The following is a 24,296-nucleotide window of genomic DNA, read 5'->3' on the forward strand; positions in this document are numbered from 1 at the left end:
ACAGAGAGTAGGAGAATCTGGATGACTTGGGCAACAGTAGGAACATTCAGTGTTGAAAAACAAAAAGAGAATCCAATAACAATAAATATAAAGAAAAGTATATTCAACAATTGTTATATTCTACCAGTTATGACATTAGGAATGGAGATTCCGGATACTTACAGAGTATCACCCAATGGATAAAGAACAACCCAGAGGACCATTGAAGGAGCTATGTTAGGACATTCTCTGAGATAACATAAGAAATAAGCACGTGGGAAGCAGGACGAAGGTGGAAGATGTAAATGGAAGGATTGCGCAAATGACATGAACTGAGTACAACACGTGTCACGACAAAACAGAGAAAGCTGGACGAGAAACATGTACATTGGAGCACATTCGTAATAGGGAAGACCACAGAAACGGATATCAAAACAAAAGTGGGGAGAAACAGGCACCTAATAGCACAAAACAAAGAAGAGTGGAGAGCTCATGTGGAGGCATTTTTCCAGGGTGGAAGCAAACAGGCTGAAGAAGAAGAAGAGGAGGAGCATTTTTTATACAGAATTAATACAAAACTAAAAAATAAATAACCATTTTCAATTTCGTTGCAAAACGAAAATACAGCCGAACCATATTCTAGTCCAATCAGAGAGTGCAGCAAGCACCTCTACCGGTTTCGAAACTTATTAGTCTCTCATCAGGAGGCACATATGCTGCTCTCCCTGATCCAACCAAAACAAACCCCAGCGTGCAGTCCCGGATTGCAACGAAAGCAATGGCATAGATACCCTAGCGGCAACTGCTACAAAAAGACTAATTTTTCACTCTAATGGCATATAAAACAACATAATGCTATTCTACATCCCACCAGAATGAAAACAATGGGAACCTTCTCTGGTTACACCTCCGAGGATTCTACAATATGCAAGCCATACGGATGCTGAGACTAAGGAAGATGAGGGAATTCTACAATTTACAATTCACGTCCCATCTGCTCAGCGCGGTAAAGTTCCAACGAGAATGGTTCCCTTCGTACTCTAATCTGAGTAAATGCAAATCAAAAATGAATAACCATTTTCAATTTCGTTGCAAAACGAAAATACAGCCGAACCATATTCTAGTCCAATCAGAGAGTGCAGCAAGCACCTCTACCGGTTTCGAAACTTATTAGTCTCTCATCAGGAGGCTGGTTCGGCTGTATTTTCGTTTTGCAACGAAATTGAAAATGGTTATTCATTTTTGATTTACATTTACTCTGATTAGAGTACGAAGGGAACCATTCTCGTTGGAACTTTACCGCGCTGAGCAGATGTGACGTGAATTGTAAATTGTAGAATTCCCTCATCTTCCTTAGTCTCAGCATCCGTATGGCTTGCATATTGTAGAATCCTCGGAGGTGTAACCAGAGAAGGTTCCCATTGTTTTCATTCTGGTGGGATGTAGAATAGCATTATGTTGTTTTATATGCCATTAGAGTGAAAACTTAGTCTTTTTTTAATACAAAACTATTTGATACACTTCATTAACTGAATGGTGGGCTACAACAATGTTGTAAGCGACATATTGGGTCAAAGTGAGGTTTTAATGCAATATTATTGTATATCCAAAGACCAATGCGAGCATCTTTCAATCTGGCTAAAAATATTTTGCCTTCCCTGAGTTTTTCGTACCGCAATGTTGGTATCCGTATGTTCATAAATGGCTTGTCAATGTGTTTTTTTCATCTCCTGCATAATCTCGATTCTGTCGCTTACAACATTGTTGTAGCCCACCATTCAACTGTCAGTAACATTATTAACAGTAAAATATTTTTGATATAAAATATATCGTGACCAGACACCTCGTAACGCGACAATTCGTAACCGGACAAGTGGTAACGGATACTTCGTAATGGCCACAGTTCGTAACTATACAACTTCGTAACGTCAAAATTGAATTATTCTGTTTATTTTTGTTGAAGTGGAAACTAACTGTTACTATAGTTATAATTGAAATTATGTTTATCAATTTACCGAGTCAGTACCGGGATAAACATTAACACATTTTATATTTTGTGTTTCAGAATATAGTCTTTAAACACAAACATAAGCCCCAACGCAAATTGATCCTAAGCCAGACACAACTTGCGTCGGCGGACTGCGTAGACCGTTCTGCGCATCCTACTATCGGTTCATGCGTTCGCAGGTCTCGCCTGGGAAGGTTTGTCGTCAGCGTACAGTTTTCTTGTGCTTGGGACGGGTGACTCACCGCCACATGTTAATTTTTACGTGTTTTTGTTTGCGAGATGGAAGTATCTGAAATTAATACGGATGGTATTTACAAGTATTTTCCAGCTAAGAGACCGCTTTGCAATTAAATGCTGATAACTTTATTAACAGCGGACCAGATAAGCGGCGATATATTTTACACTATCTTTATGAATATCATTTTATTGCTCTGTTGTATCAATCGGCACTACTCAACAAGTTTTCGTTTATTCGTTTTAATATTTTATTGCAATAATAGGGAATATAATATATATGATTAAAATAGTGAATTTATTACATGTTAATTGTTTTTAATTTCTTGTGACGTATCTAGTGTAGGTTTAGCCAATAAATCAAAGTTATGCGTTTACAAGAGCATATGATTTGAAAAATAAGGAGTACCATAATGTGTCTTAACGACGTTCTACACCTTCGTTGCGGGGTATGCCTCTCAGAGGAAAGGGGGGGAAACTTATATGCAAGCAAAAGTTGGTAACAATGCATTTATAGCAGAATACTCAAATCATATGTTTCAGTATTGAATATTTTATAAAAATAAATTATAATAAATAACGGAAATTGCGGAATAAATTACGGAATTATAATAAATAAATTAAAACTAAATGGTACGGTACACAATCCTCATTTTTTAATATGTTATTCCTTACAAAAAAACCTTTAATTTAAGCACAAATAATTAAAAATCGTAAATTTGGTTCAAAAGTTATTAACTTTTTAAGAATTCCCATAAGAGCCCATGTTAAAACTTAACTTTGACCCTTAATAGTAATTAAACGGCACGGTCAAACAATTTTTTAAAAATCAAGTCTTAGTTTTTTTAAGTAAACTATAACATACTAAAATTTCATGCATATCCTTAATTCTTTGCCGAAGGTGTAGAACGTCATTAATTATAATCTCCTTTATACAGGTAAAAACATTGTTTAGTATGTATTTCTTAAATCCACACAATCATTGGAAAATGATTCATGGTATTTAAAAATATCTGTTAATGACACTGTTATCGACAAAGTCGATCAATTTCAAACTTGTCATCATATTAGACTTTTGTTTATCGTTAAAAATTAAATGATGGTTGTGAATTGTATTTTTTGTGTTATTTAATATTTTAGCAAAATACATAATCAGCAAAAATCCCATTTAAAACATGCGAACCGTTTTTGCAATCACAATCAATGCAGTGTTTAACTTATTCTTGTAATTATAAAGGTATGTAGAAATAAAATACTCAGTGTAAGATATTTTTTATGCACCTGCTTATGATCAAATTCGATGTTTTCGAAAGCCATACCGCTACGACTACTAGGGACGTGTAAGATATTTTTAAAACGTTACTAGTTACAAGTACGGAACTACCGATTTTAAGTTGCCTACTCAATTCAGTAAATACAAGGATCAGATACATCAGTATTTTGTAATCAGTACCACTTAGAACCGGTATCAAAAGTACTGATTTTGCGAACATGCGAACCGTTTTTGCCATCACAATCAATGCAGTGTTAAACTTATGCTTGTTATTATAAAGGTATGTAGAAATAAAATACTCAGTGTAAAGCGCTGGTTTCCTCGAAAGCGGCACCGACAAACTGCGACCGTAGCACTGCGATGAATTACGTCAGATCATGGTGAAAAATTCAAGGTTCTTCACTGCGGCAATGGAATGTGCAAACTCAGCAAGCGGTGGCTTTCAACGCATCCTTAGAAACCACTGCTATTATTTTGCATGGTACAGTTTTTTATGACGTCATTCATAGCAGTGTTATGGTCGTAGTTTGTCGGCACCGCTTTCGAGGAAACCAGCGCTTAAGATATCTTTTTATGCACCCGCTTATGATCAAACTCGATGTTTTCGAAATTCATACCGCTACGACTACTAGGGACGTGTAAGATATTTTTAAAACGTTACTAGTTACAAGTACGGAACTACCGTTTTTTAGTTACCTACTCAATTCAGTACAAGGATCAGATACATCAGTATTTTGTAATCAGTATTTGTACTCAGTACCACTGAGAATCAGTATCAAAAGTAACGGTTACACGTCCGCACTGATTTTGCCCGTCTCTATTCGTTACGACGACAGCCGACGGTCGGCTTGGCTTGTGTTCAATATGCGGTGCACTAGAAAAATAACTGCACAGGTCACCCGTCCCGCCGGCGCAGGTTGTGACTCGCTTAGGTTCAATTTGCGCCGGGGCTAAGTCTTTAAACACAACCAAATATTTAAATACGTACAAACTTTTAACAATTTTTTTAATCCCTCTTAGTAAGACAATTAATATGGCAAATGAACTTACGTATGGTGTAGTTCACGTGGAAAACGGAATCTTATATACCAAAATTTTTAGTATTATACAGGGTGTTTCACCTTATTTGCCTCGGTCTCTGTACGGAAAACCACTTGATATTTTAAAAAAATTTCTTCACAGAAATATACAGGGCCTTTAATACTACAATCTAAAAATAATATGAATTATACAGGGTGCTCCAAAAAAGAGTAGTATATCAAAGTTATATTTTTTCTTATGGAATGTCCTATATCTGATGACATTATTGAATCGACTTTAAAAAATAAGCTATACTTTCATATGGCTTCCCTATACCTAAATACAGGGTGTTTTGATTTATTTCGATTTTTATAAAAATGTAAGGTTTTAGAAAACAATAAATATCTACGAATCTAAGAATCAGTAACAAATTCTTTCTTGGATTTTAATAATAGACTATTTAGCATACTTAAACAGATGCTTATTGCAACAAAATTTCTTACAGGGTGGTCAAAATATGAGATTGTTCTATTAACAAATTCCAGCTGTAATAACTTACTTATTTTAAATGGAACACCCTGTATCTTACTAGTCTATCGCGTAGAAAATTTACTTAGCTTTCAATTTGTGTTAGGGTTTCCTATACCTATCTTTTTACAGGGTGGTCAAAATATTCGACTGTTCTATTAACAAATTCAAGCTGTAATAACTTACTTATTTTAAATGGAACACCCTGTATCTTATTAGTCTATCGAGTAGAAAATTTACTTAGCTTTCAATTCTTATTAGGCTTTCCTATATCTATCTCCCTTCATTTTTAAATATTTACAGATTTCCTAATTTGTAAGCTTTAAAAATTAGAATTAAGTCAAGTACATATGTCGTGGTTATGTACAACACGTCACCAACACCGGCAATATACTTAGATATCTTAGTCAAGATACTTTCATTAATAAAATTCACATTTTTATCATTTAATCACACAGAGTGTTCTTACTTTAAATGACATACTCGATATTCTATTCTTTATAATGGAAGATATTTAAAATCTCTTCAATTCCATGAAAACATTCTCAATACACATGTTATTCTGTAAATATAAATTCCCCTGATATTCTGTAAATACCCATTTTTACATATTTTTGTACAATAGGCTCGTTTTCTTCAAAGTAGCCATTGCATTTAATTGTTTGTAATTGCGATTCAAAGATTCAAACAAAAAGTGGTGTTCTTAAATTTACTTAATAACCGTTGGGTTAAGATATGGAAAATACTTAAACGGAATGAAATATAATTTAAATATCTTCCAGAATACGGCATCTAATATAGGGTATGCAGTTTAATATAAACATATTCAATTTCACATGTAGGCCAAAATCAACTAAAATAATACAACACTCTGCGTGATTACATGATAACAATGAAAATTTTATTAATGACAGTATCTTGTCTAAGTATATTGGCGGTGTTGGTGATGTGTTGTACATAACCACGACATAGGTACTTAATTCTAATTTTAAAAGCTTACAAATTAGGAAATCTTTAAATATTTAAAAAATGAAGGGAGATAGGTATAGGAAACTCTAATAAGAATTGAAAGCTAAGTAAATTTTCTACGCGATAGACTAGTAAGATACAGGGTGTTCCATTTAAAATAAGTAAGTTATTACAGATTGAATTTGTTAATAGAACAATCTCATATTTTGACCACCCTGTAAGAAATTTTATTGCAATAAGCATCTGTTTAAGTATGCTAAATAGTATAGGGTATTTAGGTATAGGGAACCCTTATGAAAGTATAGCTTATTTTTTAAGGTCAATTTAATAATGTCATCAGATATAGGGCATTTCATAAGAAAAAATATAACTTTGATATACCACTCTTTTTGGAGCACCCTGTATAATTCACATTATTTTTAGATTGTAGTATTAATGGCGCTGTATTATTCTGTGAAGAATTTTTTTTTAAATATCAAGTGGTTTATAGGACAGACACCGAGGCGAATAAGATGAACCACCCTGTATATAAAAAAGTATTTTATTTAAATATTTGTTTGCCTGTTTAAATCTTTTATTATATTCTGAAACACAAAATAGGAAATGCCTTAAAAATATCTTGATCCTGATTCGTTAAATTGATAAACATAACTTCATTTATAACTGATAACAGTTAGTTTCGACATTAACAAAAATAAACAGAATAATTCAATTTGGACGTTACAAATTTGTATAGTTACGAACTGTCGCGTCGCCGTTACGAAGTGTCGCCGTTAAGAACTGTCGCTGTTACGAATTGTCCGGTTACGAACTATCGCGTTACGAGATGTCATGGAACCAAAATATATGCATATACATACCAGACGCGACCAGTACCTGCCAACCATAATTATTATATTCTCTTTCTTTTAACATATCAATATGTCTTTTCTTCAATAGCAACTGGCCATTTTCGACGATTAACAAAGGTCTACAGATTCTTCCGGCGTCTGTGTAAATTCTTATTTCTCTGTCACGAATATCTCGAATCATCGATACTTCTGATACGATGATGTCCATTTGACGTCGAAGTTTACGCAGTGTCGCCATAAGTTGTTCAGGGTCTCTGTGAATTCCCACCTAAAAAAAATAATATATTTTAACACATTGCCTGAGACATATCTCTATCCAGGAGGTGTGAACGAGATGACGAAACTGTCTGTCGAGCATGTCTTATGTGAATGTCCGGAGTTATCGTCAATACGAGAGTATGCGTTCGGCGAGCCTTGGTCTACACCTGGCGATATAAGGGAGATGTGACCAGGTGATTTGTCCAGCTTCCTGGAAATGGCAGGATGGATCATGAACTAAGGACGACAACCCCCTGGGAGGATGTACAATGGGTCAATTGTGGCCTAAGTGCTGTGGGACTTGACTCACACTCCCTACTCTACAGATACAGAGAACATATTGCCTGCCACACGCCTTTCTCAAAAAGTTGCATGGGGCGCCACACCAAAAAAGTTGTTTAACTCTTGGAGGCCATGTCAGACAGATATGACTGACGGAAATTTCTACTGTGAGGCCATGTCGGCCATATATGACTGACACGATAGCTTTTGAATACCCTTCTGTCACTCAAATTTAGGTGATAGTATATGGATTTTTATATGCAAATGTGTTGTTGTGGCGTCCAGTGATGGTTCATTAAAACATGAATAATGAAAAGAAAAAAATGGTGTTTATTTTGGCCATTCAAGAGTGAAACAAAAACAAAAAAATATAAATTTATCACGTATGGATATTTTTAAAGCAGGCCATGCACATATAAGGTTGATCAGGACAACCACAGTAATAAGTCATTACTTTTTTCACCTTCTTTCTGGCTTCCGGTCTTCCTAGAGCAGAGGTTCTCAAAGTGGGTGACGCGGCACCCTGGGGTGCCTCAAGCATTTGCCAAGGGTGACGTGGAACATTTATAAAGTCGAACAACCGGCCGCTGCGCCACTATCCAATCGAAACATGTTGACTAATTGTGTACTTGTGTATTCTCATTCATTGGAATTAATATGTATAATATTATGTACTTTTGTTGCTATTTTTGCCATAAAATATGTCTTGCACTATTACGGTTGGAAAATACCTTTCATTGTTGGCAATGTTTTGCTCTCTTTTATTTGGGACTTTTTTTTCATTCCAGAATAATGGAAAATGGCTGAAATCTGGGTCTTTGAAAAGGAAATGTAGTGAAGTCACTGAAGCATCTGAATCGCATCAACTGATTCAGCGACAACTAGCAGAGATGGAGAAGATGCAAATGTCCACGAGATCCATTCGAGTCCAGCTCATCCAAGTTGTTCTCCCTCAATTCGTGGAAAGAAGGTTCCTTACCAAAAAGAAATTCCGGTAAAAATAAGAAGGTATGAAGGTATCTCACGTTATATGGATTTATTCAAGTTGGCAACGAACAGGCACCAGAAGGCCAATGCGTTAATTGTAACAAAATTGCTGCGAATAGGTGCTTGGTTCCATCTAAATTAAAAAGACATTTGGAAAGTAATCATCCTGGTTTAGCCGATAAGGCCGAAGAAACCTTCAAACGTCGTGCTTCATCTATTCAGGCAGGGTCATGCATGATGGAAAGAGTCTCCAAAAATGAAAACGCCACTGAAACATCATGTATTGTTGGTTTGCACATTGCAAAAGCTGGAAAACCCCATACCATTGCCGAGGAACTCATTAAACCTTGCGTGAAGTATGTCGTACAATGCATGTTAGGTCCAGATATGACCAAGAAGATTGATAATGTGCAGATGTCAAACAGCACTATAAGCAAGAGAATTCACGCTATTTCAGACTTTATAAAGAGAGAGAGCTTATAAATAGATTAAAAACTTGTGAGAATTCTTCAGTTTACAGCTTGATGAAAGTACCGACGTTGCTGGACTTGCTGTTCTGCTTGTGTTTGTGAGGTTTCCATTTGGGATGAAAATAGAAGAAGAATTCATTATTTGTGAAGAGCTTAAAAGTTATGCCACTGGTGAAGAAATTTTCAAGGCTATCCACGAGTATATAAGAAAAAATGATATAGAGTGGAGTAAATGTGTGGATATTTGCAGTGATGGAGCGGATGTAATGGTTGGTAAAATAAGAGGGGCGGTGTCTAGAATAAAGGTAGTGGCAGAAAATGCCGCCAGCAGTCATTGTATCTTACATCGCCATTCTTTGGCAACTAAAAACATGCCTCAAGATTTGAAAGACGTATTGGATGGTTCTGTGAAAATACTTAACCATGTGAAGAGCTGTCCGCTTCAAGCACGCCTTTTAAAGCTCACCGCTGAAGATATGGATATGGCTCACTTCAATCTTTTGCTCCACACAGAGGTCCGGTGGCTATCGAGGGGAACAATTTTAGGGAGACTATTTGAACTAAAAGATCCACTGATTATCACATTTACAGAGGAGTCTTTCATCCAAGAATTAAAAGATGTCATTTGGCTGCTAAAATTGGGATACCTTTCAGACATCTTCGAAATAATAAATAAAATCACCACTTCGCTTCAAGGCACAGGAGGAGCACAATTAGATAAAATCAAAGCCTTGCGTAAAAAGTTACATTTTTCAAAGCATGTGTTTAAAAGAGGAACCTCACAAATTTCTCTCGATTACAGGAATTTGTTATAACAAACGAAATAAATCCTCAAACGAACTTCCTTGAAATTGTTATTGCTCATTTGCAAGGTTTGGAAGAAAGTATTGTAAACTATTTTCCTGACATTGACTCAGATGACTTATATAGCTGGATGATGAACCCGTTTTCGTGCGACCCAAAAAATAAACCTGTGGGAATGACAAATGAAATTTTTCTAAATCTACTTGAGATCAGCAAAGATAGCACTTTAAAACTCAAATACTATGAAGGAAGCCAAGAAAAGTTCTGGATGCAGGTATATTCAGAAAAAAATGTTGGCAAGGTTGGAGTGAAAAAACTTGTGTGTTTCACATCGACTTATCTCTGTGAGTCTTCTTTCTCTGCATATGCTTACATTAAAAACAAATACAGAAGCAAACTTCAAGCATCAAGGGATATGAGGGTCAAACTTACAAAGATTACAATAATTTTAAAGGATATAATGAAAACATCATCGAAACAGTTTGTTTCATTCATCACATTATGTAAGGATATTTGAATACCTATCAAATGTACTGTTTTTATTGATCTGAAATAAAGTTTATATTGAAATCAAATGAGCTTCAGAATTGTGTTTTTTTTTTATTTTTTGTCGCTTCTCAAATCGTTTCAAGGGTTGGTGTGCCTCGAAATATTTTTAGCCCTACAAGGGTGCCGCGACTAAAAAAGTTTGAGAGCCGCTGTCCTAGAGAACCAATCAAATGCCTGTAACAAGGCTTGCAAATACGACGATTTTTTTGTCTTTGGTGAATGCATCTCCTGATTCTTTCATGGGTTCTTCTCTTGATTCTGTCGTAACATTTGTTGAACCAGCTGTTCTATGTGCTGTGAATGCGAATGACATAGCTTCTACCAAAATAAGTTTTCTGACCGGCCTCGTCGGTCACAATTGGGTGACGACTTTAAATAAACAAAACTAATGTTTTTATCATGCAATAATTTTTTGCTGAAAACATGATAATCTGGACGTAAAAACCTTTCCCTATATCTTCTTTTTTACTGTGGCCACCCATGAACTTTATTAGAAAATGCCTGTAGCCCCCAGTGAAACAACGTTGTCACTCATATATGACCGACAATTTTGGGTGACGTGGCACGCAATGTGTTGTGTTAATATAATGAGAATAAAAAGAGAAAAACCAAAATTTTGTTTAAACTAAAAGTCAAACAATTAGAAATGCACGTCATAGATTTAATGACATACTTTAAAGTATCCAGTAACCAGTGAAGAAATCTATCAGTGTATTGTTCATTGACTTTGGTTGAAGACCCTTCCAGATAGTCCAGACCTTTCTACATGTGGTTACCATATTTGTGCCTGTGAGAGATACATTTGACATACCAATCTTTTATGAGAACAAACTTATTCTTTTTAAAGAAACAAATAAAGAAAACTAAGTTATGGTTCATTTACTACAATTATAATTCAGTAAACAGTCATTACCAAAGGCGAGTTCAGATTTGATTCGTCCTATTATCTTAATATTCTGCGTTTGATGCAAAAAGTAGATCAAGTCACAAAAGTAAAAAGGTGGCCACAAAATAAAAAAACATTATCTTACTAATTACGGAACTTACCCAACAACCATTCACAAAGATTTTGGTAGCGTTAGCAATTGCAGATGGCGCTATTTCTTCCAAGTTTTCCATGGACCACTCCTCCAAGAACTCCAAAATTGGCGATGGTTGGGAACCGACGGAAATATAAGCCATCAGAGCAAGATTTTTTACAAGTCCTACAGCAGCACCTATTAAAAAATTGATTAGAAAATTAGGTACAATTAAAAACAGATCAGTAATTAGGATAAATTATAGATTTTTTTAAATTTATTTTAAATTATTATTTTTTTACTACCTCTGGTATGGTTTTATTTTAATCTCTACTAAATGTGGAGAAAAGGGTTAATTAATTCCCTTTCTTTGAGGATTACAATACAATACCACATATTTTAGGACCAAGGTTTTGTGAAGAGATATTTTCCTTCGATATTAATAGCGGATTTCAAAGCGTGTGGTTCAAAAATGCGTTTGGTTTATTGGTTTATAAGGTTGCAGTAAGATGAGAATAAAGGCTAATTTACACGACGCTAGTAACACGTACCAGTCACTAAAACCAAGTACTGACTCTTAATACTCTCCTTGTAGACCAGTAAGGACCTGTGAAAAAACGTCTATTTTTGGATGTGAGAGGTGGCATTCGGATTTTTGCAGATAAAGTTAGGTGACACCTTCAGTAATAATAATTGACTTATGCTCCTTCTCAAATATGCCCGGAACATTAATTTTTGGTCTTGACGGTCTTGACGGTCCAGTTAGCTGGGGCTCAGTCGATCGACAAGTTTAGTGGATTTGCGATTTGCGGTCGCTGGTTCGAGCCTCAGCTAGGTCATGAAATTTATAAAAGGCCAACGCCGTAGTATAAAACTCAATAGAGTCTACGGCTTGGTCTGGAATAAACTGGCGTCTGATCGACCTATGGAGGAGCTGTACGGGAAGGGATAAGGGCTTCCGGCTTGGTGATACTCCTCCATAGATCCCTACCGAAGGGCGTTGACGCCTAAGAACGGTGTATACATACATTATTTTTTTTTTCTTTTTCATTTTATTAAGTGCAAATTTACAATCTACTCCAATTACAACACAGAGTATTTAGCAAATAGTAGCAAAGTCTTGAATCCTGCCATGCTTTGGGCACCATCCATCGATGGTTCTCCAATACACCTAATCAGTTAGGTCCTCTGGCCATGTCCTTTTCAGTCTTCTTCCCACAAGTGGCGGCTGGTAGAGTTGTTGAATAGTTTGACTTTCATGGGCGAAATTTCTTTCTTGGGCTTTGGTTGCCTGTAGTTTAATAACATCTTCGATGAATGGTATCCCAAGGTCATTATGGATAGTTATATTGGAGACGTACCATGGTGCATTCGCTATCATGCGCAGCGTCTTTGATTGAAAAGTTTGCAGTATTTTAGTGTTGCTCGGTTTGCTGCAGCCCCATAACTCTATACCATAACTCCATATCGGCTTTAGTATAATTTTGTATAATAATACTTTGTTTTCTAATGATAACTGGGATCGTTTACCTAGCAGCCAATACATTTGTCTGACTTTTAAATTTAGCTGAGCTTTCTTGGTTTTGACATGGTTCTTCCATGTCAGCTTTCGGTCCAAATGGAGTCCCAGGTACTTGACATCTGATTTTAAAGGGATAGGAATGTTGTTAATATGAACCTGTGGACAGTCGATCCTTCTTGTTGTGAACGTAATTTGTGAAGACTTTTCACCGTTTACTTTAATCTTCCATTTTGTTAACCATGTTTGAAGTGAATTTAAATAGTTTTGCAGTTTGTTAGAAGCTCTATCTGGGTTATCGTCTGATGTAAGGATTCCTGTATCGTCGGCAAATGTGGCCATAGTAATGTCATCATCAGCAGGTATATCAGCAGTGTAAAGGAGATAAAGGAAGGGACCGAGGACACTACCTTGAGGTACTCCGGATTGTATAGGATGATATTTGGAAAGTGAGGTATTTACTTTGATTTGGAAAAATCGCTCATTCAGATATGATTTTAATATCAGGTATATTTCATTAGGCATATTCTTTTTCACTTTATACAACAGGCCTTTATGCCACACCTTATCAAATGCCTTTTCCACATCAAGGAATACTGCCGCACACATTTTCTTTCCCTCTAAAGTTTCTTTTATATAATTTACAATCCTATGGCACTGCTGTATTGTTGAGTAGTTCTGTCGAAAGCCAAATGGATGGTCAGGTATTATGTTATTTATGTTTATTCTTTCGAGAATTCGGACTAAAAGAAGTCTTTCGAAAATTTTTGACATTATTGGTAGAAGGCTTATAGGACGATAGGAGGAGGGTTCTGTAGGCGGTTTGCCCGGTTTCGCAATCATAATTATTTGTGCGTATTTCCATTGAATAGGAAAGTGACACAGTCTTATCATGCTGTTATATACAATAGTTAGCAGGACTATCGCTTTTCTAGGCAAATGCTTTAGTACATCACCATTAAGTCATAACCTGAAGCCTTATGAGGGTTTATTTTATTTATCGCCTTCCAGATCTCTGTTGGTGTACATGGTTTCAGTGGTAGTGATAATTGACAAGGAGCGTCGAGAAATGTGTATACTTCTTCATCTTCAGCATTGACTTCTGTATGTAGACTAAATACCTGGGCGAGGTGTTGTGCTAATGTGTTTGATTTTTCTTCATCAGTTTTTGCCCAGCTTAGATCCGATTTTCTAATTGGTGGAATAGATGCTATTGGTCTCTTGAATTTTTTGGTCGCTTGCCATAATGAATGGTCATTAGGTGTTAGGTTGGAGATGTAATATTTAAAAGTCTCATTACGGGCCTGGATTAAAGCTGTACGCAGTTGATGTGTTAACCGATTTAATTGTGTTTTATCCCGGGGATTCCTTGACCGCTGCCATTTGGCTCTAGCTCTTCTTTTTTCATTTAAAATTTCTTTAATTTGTAAAGGAATGTTATGATCATGGGTGGTATTTTTTTTATCATCTGGAGTTGACTTCCATGCAGCATCTTGTATTACTTCTGTTAAATGTTGCACTGCTTTTTCTATTTCATGGGGTTCTTTAATTCGATGTTTTAAGTTTATATTAATTTGTGTTAATAATAGATTGAAATAATTGTTCCCAGTTGGTTCTTTTATTGCAGAGTTTTGCCACAGGTTCCTTCCAAATTACAGTTGTACTTAGTGTTATGATTATTGCGGTGTGATCTGAACTTAAATCAAGACTGGGTTGGTTCTATTTTGTAATGTATATTTGAGATACCTTTGATAACGGCAAAGTCTAGCAGGTCAGGAATCCTATTTTGATCGGTCGGCCAATACGTTGGCTGACCTGTCGAAAGGAAGTTTAAATTATTTCTCTGCGAGCACGCCAATAAATTTCGACCCTTTGGTGTTATAAGCCTCGATCCCCATACGGTGTGTTTGGCGTTCCAGTCTCCAGCTGCTATAAATCGGGGTCCTAGTTCTTGAAAAAAGGCCTCGTATTCTTCAATTGATATGGAGTGTCTAGGAGGACAGTAAATTGCTGCAATTGCAAGTGGCCATGTAAATGTTTCTATTTTTAGTATGGTTCCTTGTATTTTAGGTGTGGCGTAATTTTGTAGGAAATAGTGTTTAATAGAAGATTTAATAATAATTGCTGTTCCTGCGTGAGCAGTTCCATCAGAATGATGAGTAAGGTACGTTGTGTATAAAGGGATTTTTACTACAGTTCTTTCGGTTGAGTGTGATTCTGAGATGAGAAGAACATCTAATTTATTTACTTTTAAAAATGCTGTGATTTCCTGTACATGGTTTGGTAGCCCGTTGGCGTTCCAGGCGGCTATTCTAATTGATGGAGCCATTAATTCGTTATTTTACTAATGACTGTTGTTAGCATGTTCAGGATCATGCTATTTTGGTTCAGAAGTTGATTAAATAGATTTTTGAATTCATTTCAGAAGCTTGTCATCATGTGTGTTAAATCTTCACCATTATTTGGTCTGTTGATGTTTCCTGAGGTTACTTGAGCATAATTGATTCCATTTTGCGCATATTGTTGAGTCATTTGGTGCAGTGCTGGATTGGGATTTATGTATCTTTGTGTGTTTCTAGGTCCAGTTGTGTCGTTATTCCTGTTCTTTGCTTTTAATAAGTCTCGATAAACAGTGCAGCCATTATAGTTCGCTGGGTGGTTGCCCTTGCAAAGAGTACATGTTGCAGGTGTGTCTTTCGGCTTTGTGCAACTTTTGGTGTCGTGTGATCCTCCACATTTAACACATTTATAAGGTTTATAACAGTATGACTTAGAGTGTCCGTATGCCTGACATCGAGTGCATTGCACAATGGTGTTCTTGTGTTTCGGAGCTTCTACTCTAATTCTGGTATTGTATATAAATTCCACATTAAAAACTTTATTATTGCTGTTTTTTGGTTCCAAATCGACGAAAAATAATGGTAGGGGCTCTTTTGTTACTCTGTGCCAGATGTTTAAAACATTTCTGACTGTGTGGCCTTGCCTTAATAATTCAGATTTTATTTGCTCTAAGGGTATAGAATGGTGTAAACCTCTTAGGACGACTCTATATGCTCTTTCTTGTTTGAGTTGATAGCTATGGTGTACTATTTTTTCTTCTCTCATGTAATTTATTATTTTCCTATAAGAATCAGGTGTATTGGCATTTATTTTAACAACATTTTCAGGAAGAGTGGTAGTATAATATGTTTCATCTTCAGTAACTTGCGCTATAGAGTCAGTCATTGCTTTGTAGTCTATTACTCCGTAAACATAAATAGGGGGCGGCTTGGGATCTTTCGTTTGGGTATTTGGGTTGTCATCGTTTCTTTTACTGGTATGGATTTGGTTTGTATCTGCGTTTTCTTCTGAGAGAGTTTGAAACCTATTAGATGTGCTTACTGAAGCACCTTGCTCAGTAGTTTCTGCTATTTTTCTACGTTTTCTTTTTGATCTCGACTCTTTTAGTTGTTGCCACGGACAAACATTTGCATCACTTTCCATGTTTTCATCGTCACTTGATGAGGACGGTAGGGAATAATCTATTCCTTCTTCGAAAGTTTTTGAGTGTATCTCTGGCTGCGGAGGAACTGAGTTTTGGCTCATTTGAGGTAAGGATAAATTTTGGAAATTAGATGGATGAGTGTACATATTTGGAAGAGGTGGGAATTGATTTTGATAATAGTGCATCATGTCTGCTGATACAGAGTTGTGTTGTTGCATATATTGATGATTTGGTTGCATTGGTATCATTGTATTTGAGGGTTGATTCATTTGTGCATTATATATATTGTTGACTGGACCGGATCCGTTCCCATTTCCAGCCAAAAACATTTTTATAAATGGATGATTAATATTTCTTGTCTAGTGCAATTGAGTCGCACCCAAGAATAATAAAATAAAAACATTTGAAAATAAATTGCTGATAAAAAGTCTATATAGTCTTTGTGTAATACTAATTCTAATTAATAGTCTATTTGGACACTTTGAATTTGGCAAACACTTACCCAGCTAGTGGATAGTGTAATGTTCTTGCTGAACCACTTTCACTATTTTTAAACGATGCTAATTCACTATTTTTGAGGTATTAGTACTCGACAAACAATGGCTGATGTTTACCATGTAGTGGGTCAACTGCACATCCGGAATATTAATAAAAAAATTAAAATATTTAAAAATTTCGAAAAACGTCGATTTTTTTTCTGCTTTCTTTGCTTATAACTTTAAAACGATTCGTTTTGGAACAAAGTCGTAGAGAAATAAAATAAAGATAATTGAATTTTGTATGATATACGACTGGTCAAAAATGTCTTAACGTATTACTTTTTCTGCAATATAGCAATAAATACAAAATAAGGGGGTAAAATACGCCTGTTGTTATTTAATGTTTTTAACCACCACTTTGGTGGCACTTAGAACCTTAGTAATTCGCTTAGGAAATTATTTGTAACATACTTAAACCGTGTACCAAATTTCATTAAAATCGGCCCAATAGATTTTGCATAATAAATTTGCAATCTAAATGTTTTTAAAAAAGTTCAAATTTTTTAAAATCTTTCTGAACAAAAAGTAGACCATTTAGAAGTTGGCTAATTTTTGTACATATAAAGAGGTGCTCTACCTATCTAATACACTTTCATCTTCATCATCTTGGTGCTACAGCCCTTAGAGGGCGTCGACCTTCTCAAGCTTTCTACGCCATTCTGTTCTGTCCCTTGCTTGCATTTTCCAGTTGCCGATGCCGACTCCGATCTTCTCGGCATCTTGTGTTACCCCGTCCATCCACCTCAGCTTTGGTCTAGCCCGTCTTCTCATTCCCACGGGTTGCGCTGTTAGAATCTTTTTTATCATGTTCGATTCAGGGGCCCGGGCTACATGTCCTGCCCACTGTAGGCGGTTTCGCTTAATTATAGTGACAATATCTTTTCCACCAAACGTATGCTTGTAGATATTCTGAAGTTCAAAGTTATATCTACGCCTCCATATTCCGTTCTCACAGACCGCTCCGAATATCTTATGTAGCACCTTTCTTTCAAAAATCGATAAAGCGGATTCATCCGTTTTAGTTAGCGTCCATGCCTCTGATCCATATGTGAGAACGGGGACTATCAATGTTCTATACAGCCTTATACGAGTTTTTTGAGACAGACGTTTGTTAGCTAAGTACTTTGATAGACTATGATAACACCTGTTTGCAATTATTATTCGTGTTTTTATTTCCCCTGATGTGTTATTATTGGGGTTAACCGATGTCCCTAGATATATGAACTCTTTGACCACTTCGAAGTTTTGGTCATTGATGATTAGATCTGCGTCAACATTTCCAGCTCTTGTGTTTGTGTTAGTTGCCATGAATTTGGTTTTATTTCGATTTATATGTAACCCTATTCGTTCTGCTGCTGCTACTAGCTCGATTAGGATTTCCGCAATACACTTTACAGAATTAAAATCGGATTATTTAAGGGGCCTCAGCAATGTTTTAAACTTATAAATAAGTTTTTGGCTGATAAACAAATAGCTTTGTTTAATAATAAAAAAATAATTTTTAGCAATGCAAATAATTAAAACCGGTATAATTTGACTTAAACTTCCAAATGCTGTCAGCAGAATTGCTATTTTATTTTTTAATCAAAAGTTATTGGCGTTCAAAAATTTCAATTTTTCGATTTTTTGAAAGTTCCACTGCGTTTATCTCGAAAACTATGCATCCTACGAAAAAACTCGAAAAAAGAACATTTTTTGCTTAGAATTACCCAAGAAATACAAAAAAAATGTTTTATTTTGCGAAAAATCGATGTTATGTAATTCCTCAAGTTCTTTGTTTATAACAATCTTATCGACATCCGGATCAACTGTTACCCAAAAAAATCGTGTTCTACGGGTCAAAAAATACATAAAAATCTTGGGTAAGTCCATCTAAATAAAGGAGCGTGTAGCACCCCTCCTGGCCACAGCACGAGGCTCCTTAAATAATCCGATTTCAATTCTGTAAAGTGCATTAGATAGGTGGAGTGCTTCTTTATATGTAAAAAAATTGACAAATATTTGTATGTTCTAGTTTTTGTTGTGCAAGATTTTAAAAAATTTTAATTTTTTAAAAAAAGTTTAGATTGAAAAATTATTATTCAAAATCTAGTAAGTCAATTTTAATGAAATTTGGTGTACGGTTTTAGCACATTACAAACATTTTCTAAGCGAATTAGAAAGATTCCAAATGTAACCTAAGTGATGGAAAATCATTGAATAAGGACAGGCTTGTTTTGCCCCCTTATTTTATATTTATTGCTATTTTGCAGCAAGGGTGATAAATTAAGACATTTTTAACCAATCGCATCTGATAGAAAATTTAATTATCTTTGTTTTATTCATATACGACTTTGTTCCAAAATGAATCGTTTTAAAGTTATAAACAAAAAATGTAGAAAAAAATCGATGTTATTCGAAATTTTTAAATATTTGAATTTTTTTATTAATGTTCCGGCCATATTTGAGAAGGAGCATAAATCAATTATTATTAACGAAGTTATCACCTAACTTTATCCGCAAAAATCTGAATGCCACCTCTCACATCCACCTAAAAACAGATCCTTACTGGTCTATTGTGTAAAGGACACCGCACCCATCTTATGGAAAATATAAGGTCACTCAAATGAAAAAAAATCTACATGAATAGATTCGTCCCAAAATTTCACTCATTTGATACCATTGTGCCAACTCTGAATTTTGCTTAATTAGGGCGTTAATTGTAATTATAGTTTATCGAAATCGCATTCTGAAGTCCATAAAACTGGCATTCATAAACAATATTAGTCTAGCGGCTATTGAAAACAGTCTATTCACCATTAGCTTAAGCCGATTAGAGGCGATACAACTGACCAAATTATACCTACTCAATTATCAATAATAATAGGATAAGATAAGAGTAAGCCTCTGCCTTAATCCCTCAGGAAGATTTATGGAGTAAGCGAATTACAAAATCTTTTTTCTCCCTTTGACACACGTACATTTCCATTTGATTTTAGGTTTATTTTTATCAATGTAAGCCCTTATTATTCAAAATACAGAGTTGGCGCAATAATAAGAAATTATCGTAAATTCGCGACGAATCTATTCATGTAAATTTTATTTCATTTGAGTGACATTATATTTTCCATAAGATGTGTGCGGTGTCCTTGGTGTTTTATATTCCAGTAGAGTACTCACTGTTGTTTAAGATATTGGTTATTTGTGTGTTTAATATCATAGTTGTTGTCATTGAATTAAAAATTAGGGGTCTAGGACGTTTCATCGCCGCCGTTTCGATGCCGCCAGTTCGATGCCGATGCCGGCCGATTAATCGCCAGTCAATTAATCGCTATCTGATATATTTCCGAATTTTCGACAGTTACAATTATTAGTTATTTTTAGTATTAACTAGGAATTCTAGGAAATGCGAGATATGACGGCGATGAAATGGACTGGCGATGAACCGGCGGCATCGAAACGTCCCATTCCGAAAAATTAGGTATATCAAAAGTTTAGTTATTGGATCCAATGAAAAATTAAAAAAAAATGTTTTGCGAGGTTGATTAGTGCAAAACTGGGACAGATACAGAAAAAATTATATGAGGTTCTGTTTCAGTATTACAAGGGATTATGTGGGGGAAAATTATGATGCCGGAAATTTTCTGCCTGATTTTTCTGCCTTAAATTTTCTGCTGACACGTTTACTTCTTTGGTCAGTCGATGTTCCGTTTTTATTCTTTTTATTCTAAAATCGCCAAAACAACTATTGGTCATAATTTGTGGCGGATCTATGGGGAGGGAAAAAGGGGAAATTTCCCCCCTAACAAGGTCCAAAGTTAAAGATTGTTGAAACATAAAAATATATTAGCTGACATGAAACTTAAACCACAGACAGACAAGTTCACCCCAATAAACACACTAGTTAGGGGCCGTCCATTAATCACGTGATGTTTTTTTTGGCATTTTTAACCCCCCACCCCCTTGGTGATAGGTACATGGTGAGGTTTAAGGCTAACCACCCCCCCCCCCCATTATCACGTGTAGTTTTAAGTATCTACAAAAAATCTATTTTTAGGTATTTATAAAATACACGTATCTATAAGTATCATCTAATTTTAGTATACAAAATTAAAACTACTGAAGAATTAAAACTGTCCTAGCAACCCTGTTTAGCCATGTATTCAGTGCCAAAAGAACAGAATAACTGACAAGACTACCAATTCATCAGATAATAGGTAATCATGTACAGACTAAAACCTCATAAATAAAATAGGAGACGGCGACAGGGTCGCCGTATTTCTAGTGGAAACACATGGTAAGGAACAAAACACTTCACAAGTGTCCCTTCTTATCTTAAGATTTTAAGATAATTTACCATGAAGAGTAGGTATCCAATGTCGCTTTTAACATTAACATCCAATATTAATAAAACTATTTATTATAGAAATTTGGGTGAAAGGAAATAAAATTATTGTCGTGTTGTATTGTAGAATATTATGAATGAAAAATTAATTTTTTTTATCAGTCACACCAATGCCGCTTTCGATTTTTGAACACGTGTGACGAAAAAATAAATACACGTGATGTATTACTACACCCCCCTGTGATGTTTCGTGCTTTTTTATGGACCCCAGCCCCCCTTTCGAGCCTCACGTTATTAAAGGACAGCCCCTCAGGAAAATACAGGGATATGTCTTTTGGTTGGTGTTTCATTGAAAGTTCCCCCCCAAGGCCAATTTCTAGATCCGCCTCTGGTTATAATAATAGCAGAATTTTAAAATAATGTTTTTGAAAACGATTTCCAGAGTGAGAAATCGAAACCTTAAGCACAAAATAATAAAATGTAACTTTCATGGCGTGTCAATTGTGGTGTAAACCCATACAAACATAATATTTAACTTAAACGTGCGAAACGAAAACAGTTTGAGAACCTTTTTGTTACTATTACTTACCTTCTGGAGTTTCAGCAGGGCAAATCATTCCCCACAACGTATTATGCAACTGTCGAGGCTTGGCTAGTTTACCGTCTCGTCCAATTGGAGAATTGACACGCCTTAAATGTGACAACGTCGATGCGAAAGTTAGACGATTCAATACCTGGGACACGCCAGCTCTTGCTTGATGGGCTTTTTTCTGGTCACCCCAGTTTCCAGTAGCGAGAGAATACCTCAGACCGTCCGTTATTAGTTTGGTTTTGATGGCCAGATCCAGATTGAAATCTTTGCCTCTATCGATAAACTTCTGGGCATACATACGAACTTCTTTCATTAGGTTCTTGAAAAGCCTAAAAGTGATATTTTAAGAAGAATGTATAGTTTGGAAATTTTGAAATTTTCAATTTTTTTTATCATTTTAAATGAAAGTACAACATAATTTCAAGAATACTCTCTGAAAATTTCAGATTGGTCGGAGTAAAGTTGTATTACAGCATGTTGAATATCCCTATCTTCGACCCGTTTTGCAGCGGTTTCGAGCCAGCACGCTTGAGCGTAGTGAGAAACGTTGAGAAACGACTGTTCCCATTCTCTCTGGTAAATTACTGCGCGATTCAAAAACATACTCCCGTGTGCATCACTTTATGACAGACATTTTATTACTTTTAACAGACAAAAAAGAGAGTGAAAATAAAAGTTATCAAAATTTTAAACGCGTTTTTCCCAAAACTACTTTTTTCAAAAGCGGTGGACATTGTAACTCAAAAACTGCTTGACAGATCCACCTCAAATTTTGCATAGATTTGCTTTAGACATTTCGTGATGTAACGCTGTCGAGATATTTTTTGTTTAACAATAATAAATATATTGATTTTCACCCATTTTTGTTAAAAATTTCGTTGTTCTGACCTCTGAGCGATACCAAAAACTTGAAAAATATTTTATTAAAAAAAACTTGATTTTGAAATTTTAAAAAGATTACCCTCTGAAGAGGAAAGCCAATAATGGTCCAGCCAAATCGAGTCTCTTATTTCCGTAGTGATCTCTGTCATCTAACTCTCGACGTCCGAGTGCAGCCAGCAAAAGTCGATGTACCATATATCTAAAATCAAAAAGTATATACATATTTAAATAAAATCCTCAATATACAGGGTGTTTGGTAAAGAATGGGCCATAGCTTAACCATAGATTCCTGAGCATAAAATAGGTCGATTTAAGCTAACTTACCTTAGTACCAAAGTTGATAATACCCGAAATACAGGGTGTCAAAGTTAAACTTTTATTTTATTTATTCTTGAATATTTCCTGACAGACATGAGATAACAATGGGTATTTCTTGGAAATGAGATACCTAACTTGTGGAGGTGATTGGGTGAATGACAGCTGATATGTGCATTAAAAACATTTTAGAAGATCATGTTTTGCCATCTGCCAGCTATATTGGATAACAAATTCATGTTAATGCACCATGACGCAGGTCTTATTCATCTCGGTAGAATAGTGAATACTTACCTTGATGAGATTCGATATAAAAATTATATTGGCCACCATATGGCCCATATTAAATTTAAATCCGATTATAAGATTTTTATGATACTTCAAAACATCGCCTTCGGAAAAGAAATCCTATTCCTATGACACTGGGGACAGCACAAAAAGTTTTATTTCACACGTTAGTGTCAAAATATGCAATATTTTGTCCGGGAGTGTATTAACTATAACCATGTAATATTATAACAACTTTACACAATTTAAAGGGTTTTCACCCAGAATTGTTCCGAAAATGTTAGGTATACCTTTTATAAAGAATTTTTAATGAAAAAAATACTGGATCCTAATAAAGGTTACATCACATTAACTAAACGTTTTCGGATTAAAAAATCCATCATCAGTGTTAAAGGCCCCAAAATAATAATCATCATCATAAGTGGCTCGACAATCCGTTGTGGAACCTGGCCTGCTCACAAAGAAGTCGCCACTCCTGTCGATTCCTGACAACTTCCCTCCATCTTCTGACTCATAGAATTTTTAGGTCTTCTTCTCCACATCATCAATTCATCTTCTTCGTGGTCGTCCTCTACTTCTTGTGCCCTCTGGTTTTGAAAATGTTAATCTCTTAGTGTATTCGTGGTCTGACATCCTAGCAATGTATCCAGCCCATCTAAGTCTCTGCCCTTTAACGAATTTCACAATATCTGGATCGGTGTATAACTGATACAGTTCACAGTTGTATCTTCGACGCCATAGCCCACTTTCATTTACTGCCCCAAAAATATTTCTAAGAATTTTTCTCTCAAAAATACCAAGAAGTCTTTCATCACTTTGAGATGGGGTCCACGTTTCAGCTCCATATATCAAAACCCGTCTTATTAAGGTCTTGTATATATTGAGCACGTTTTATAGTTTTATTTTTTAAATGTTTATGGAGACTATGAACAGTTCTGTTTGCTATTGCTATGCGTCTTTTTATTTCATCGCTTGTCGTGTTTATTGAGCTTACTAGCGATCCAAGATATGTGAATTCCTTGAAAATAATAATTATAACCTAATTAATTAAGGAAAGATGTTTTAAAAAGTTGACTAAGGTTAAAAATTGCCAAAGATCATACTTACAATAGCATGAATGCT

General features: G+C 35.5%; 1 protein-coding gene across 1 annotated transcript in view; it reads right to left on the reverse strand.

Moving 5' to 3' along the window:
* Window positions 1-24,296, reverse strand: part of LOC126890024 (DNA-directed RNA polymerase II subunit RPB2) — a 71,999-nt gene that overhangs the window by 33,639 nt on the left and 14,064 nt on the right. Inside the window, exons 4-7 of the mRNA XM_050658831.1 lie at window positions 22,651-22,770; window positions 21,687-22,018; window positions 11,260-11,429; window positions 6,872-7,130 (exon numbers count right to left, since the gene is read on the reverse strand). Coding sequence (XP_050514788.1) covers window positions 6,872-7,130; window positions 11,260-11,429; window positions 21,687-22,018; window positions 22,651-22,770 — 881 coding nt within the window. The remainder of the gene's footprint in view (window positions 1-6,871; window positions 7,131-11,259; window positions 11,430-21,686; window positions 22,019-22,650; window positions 22,771-24,296) is intronic.

The sequence above is a fragment of the Diabrotica virgifera genome, chromosome 8 (genome assembly GCF_917563875.1).
Source record: "Diabrotica virgifera virgifera chromosome 8, PGI_DIABVI_V3a".
NCBI lineage: Eukaryota > Metazoa > Arthropoda > Insecta > Coleoptera > Chrysomelidae > Diabrotica > Diabrotica virgifera.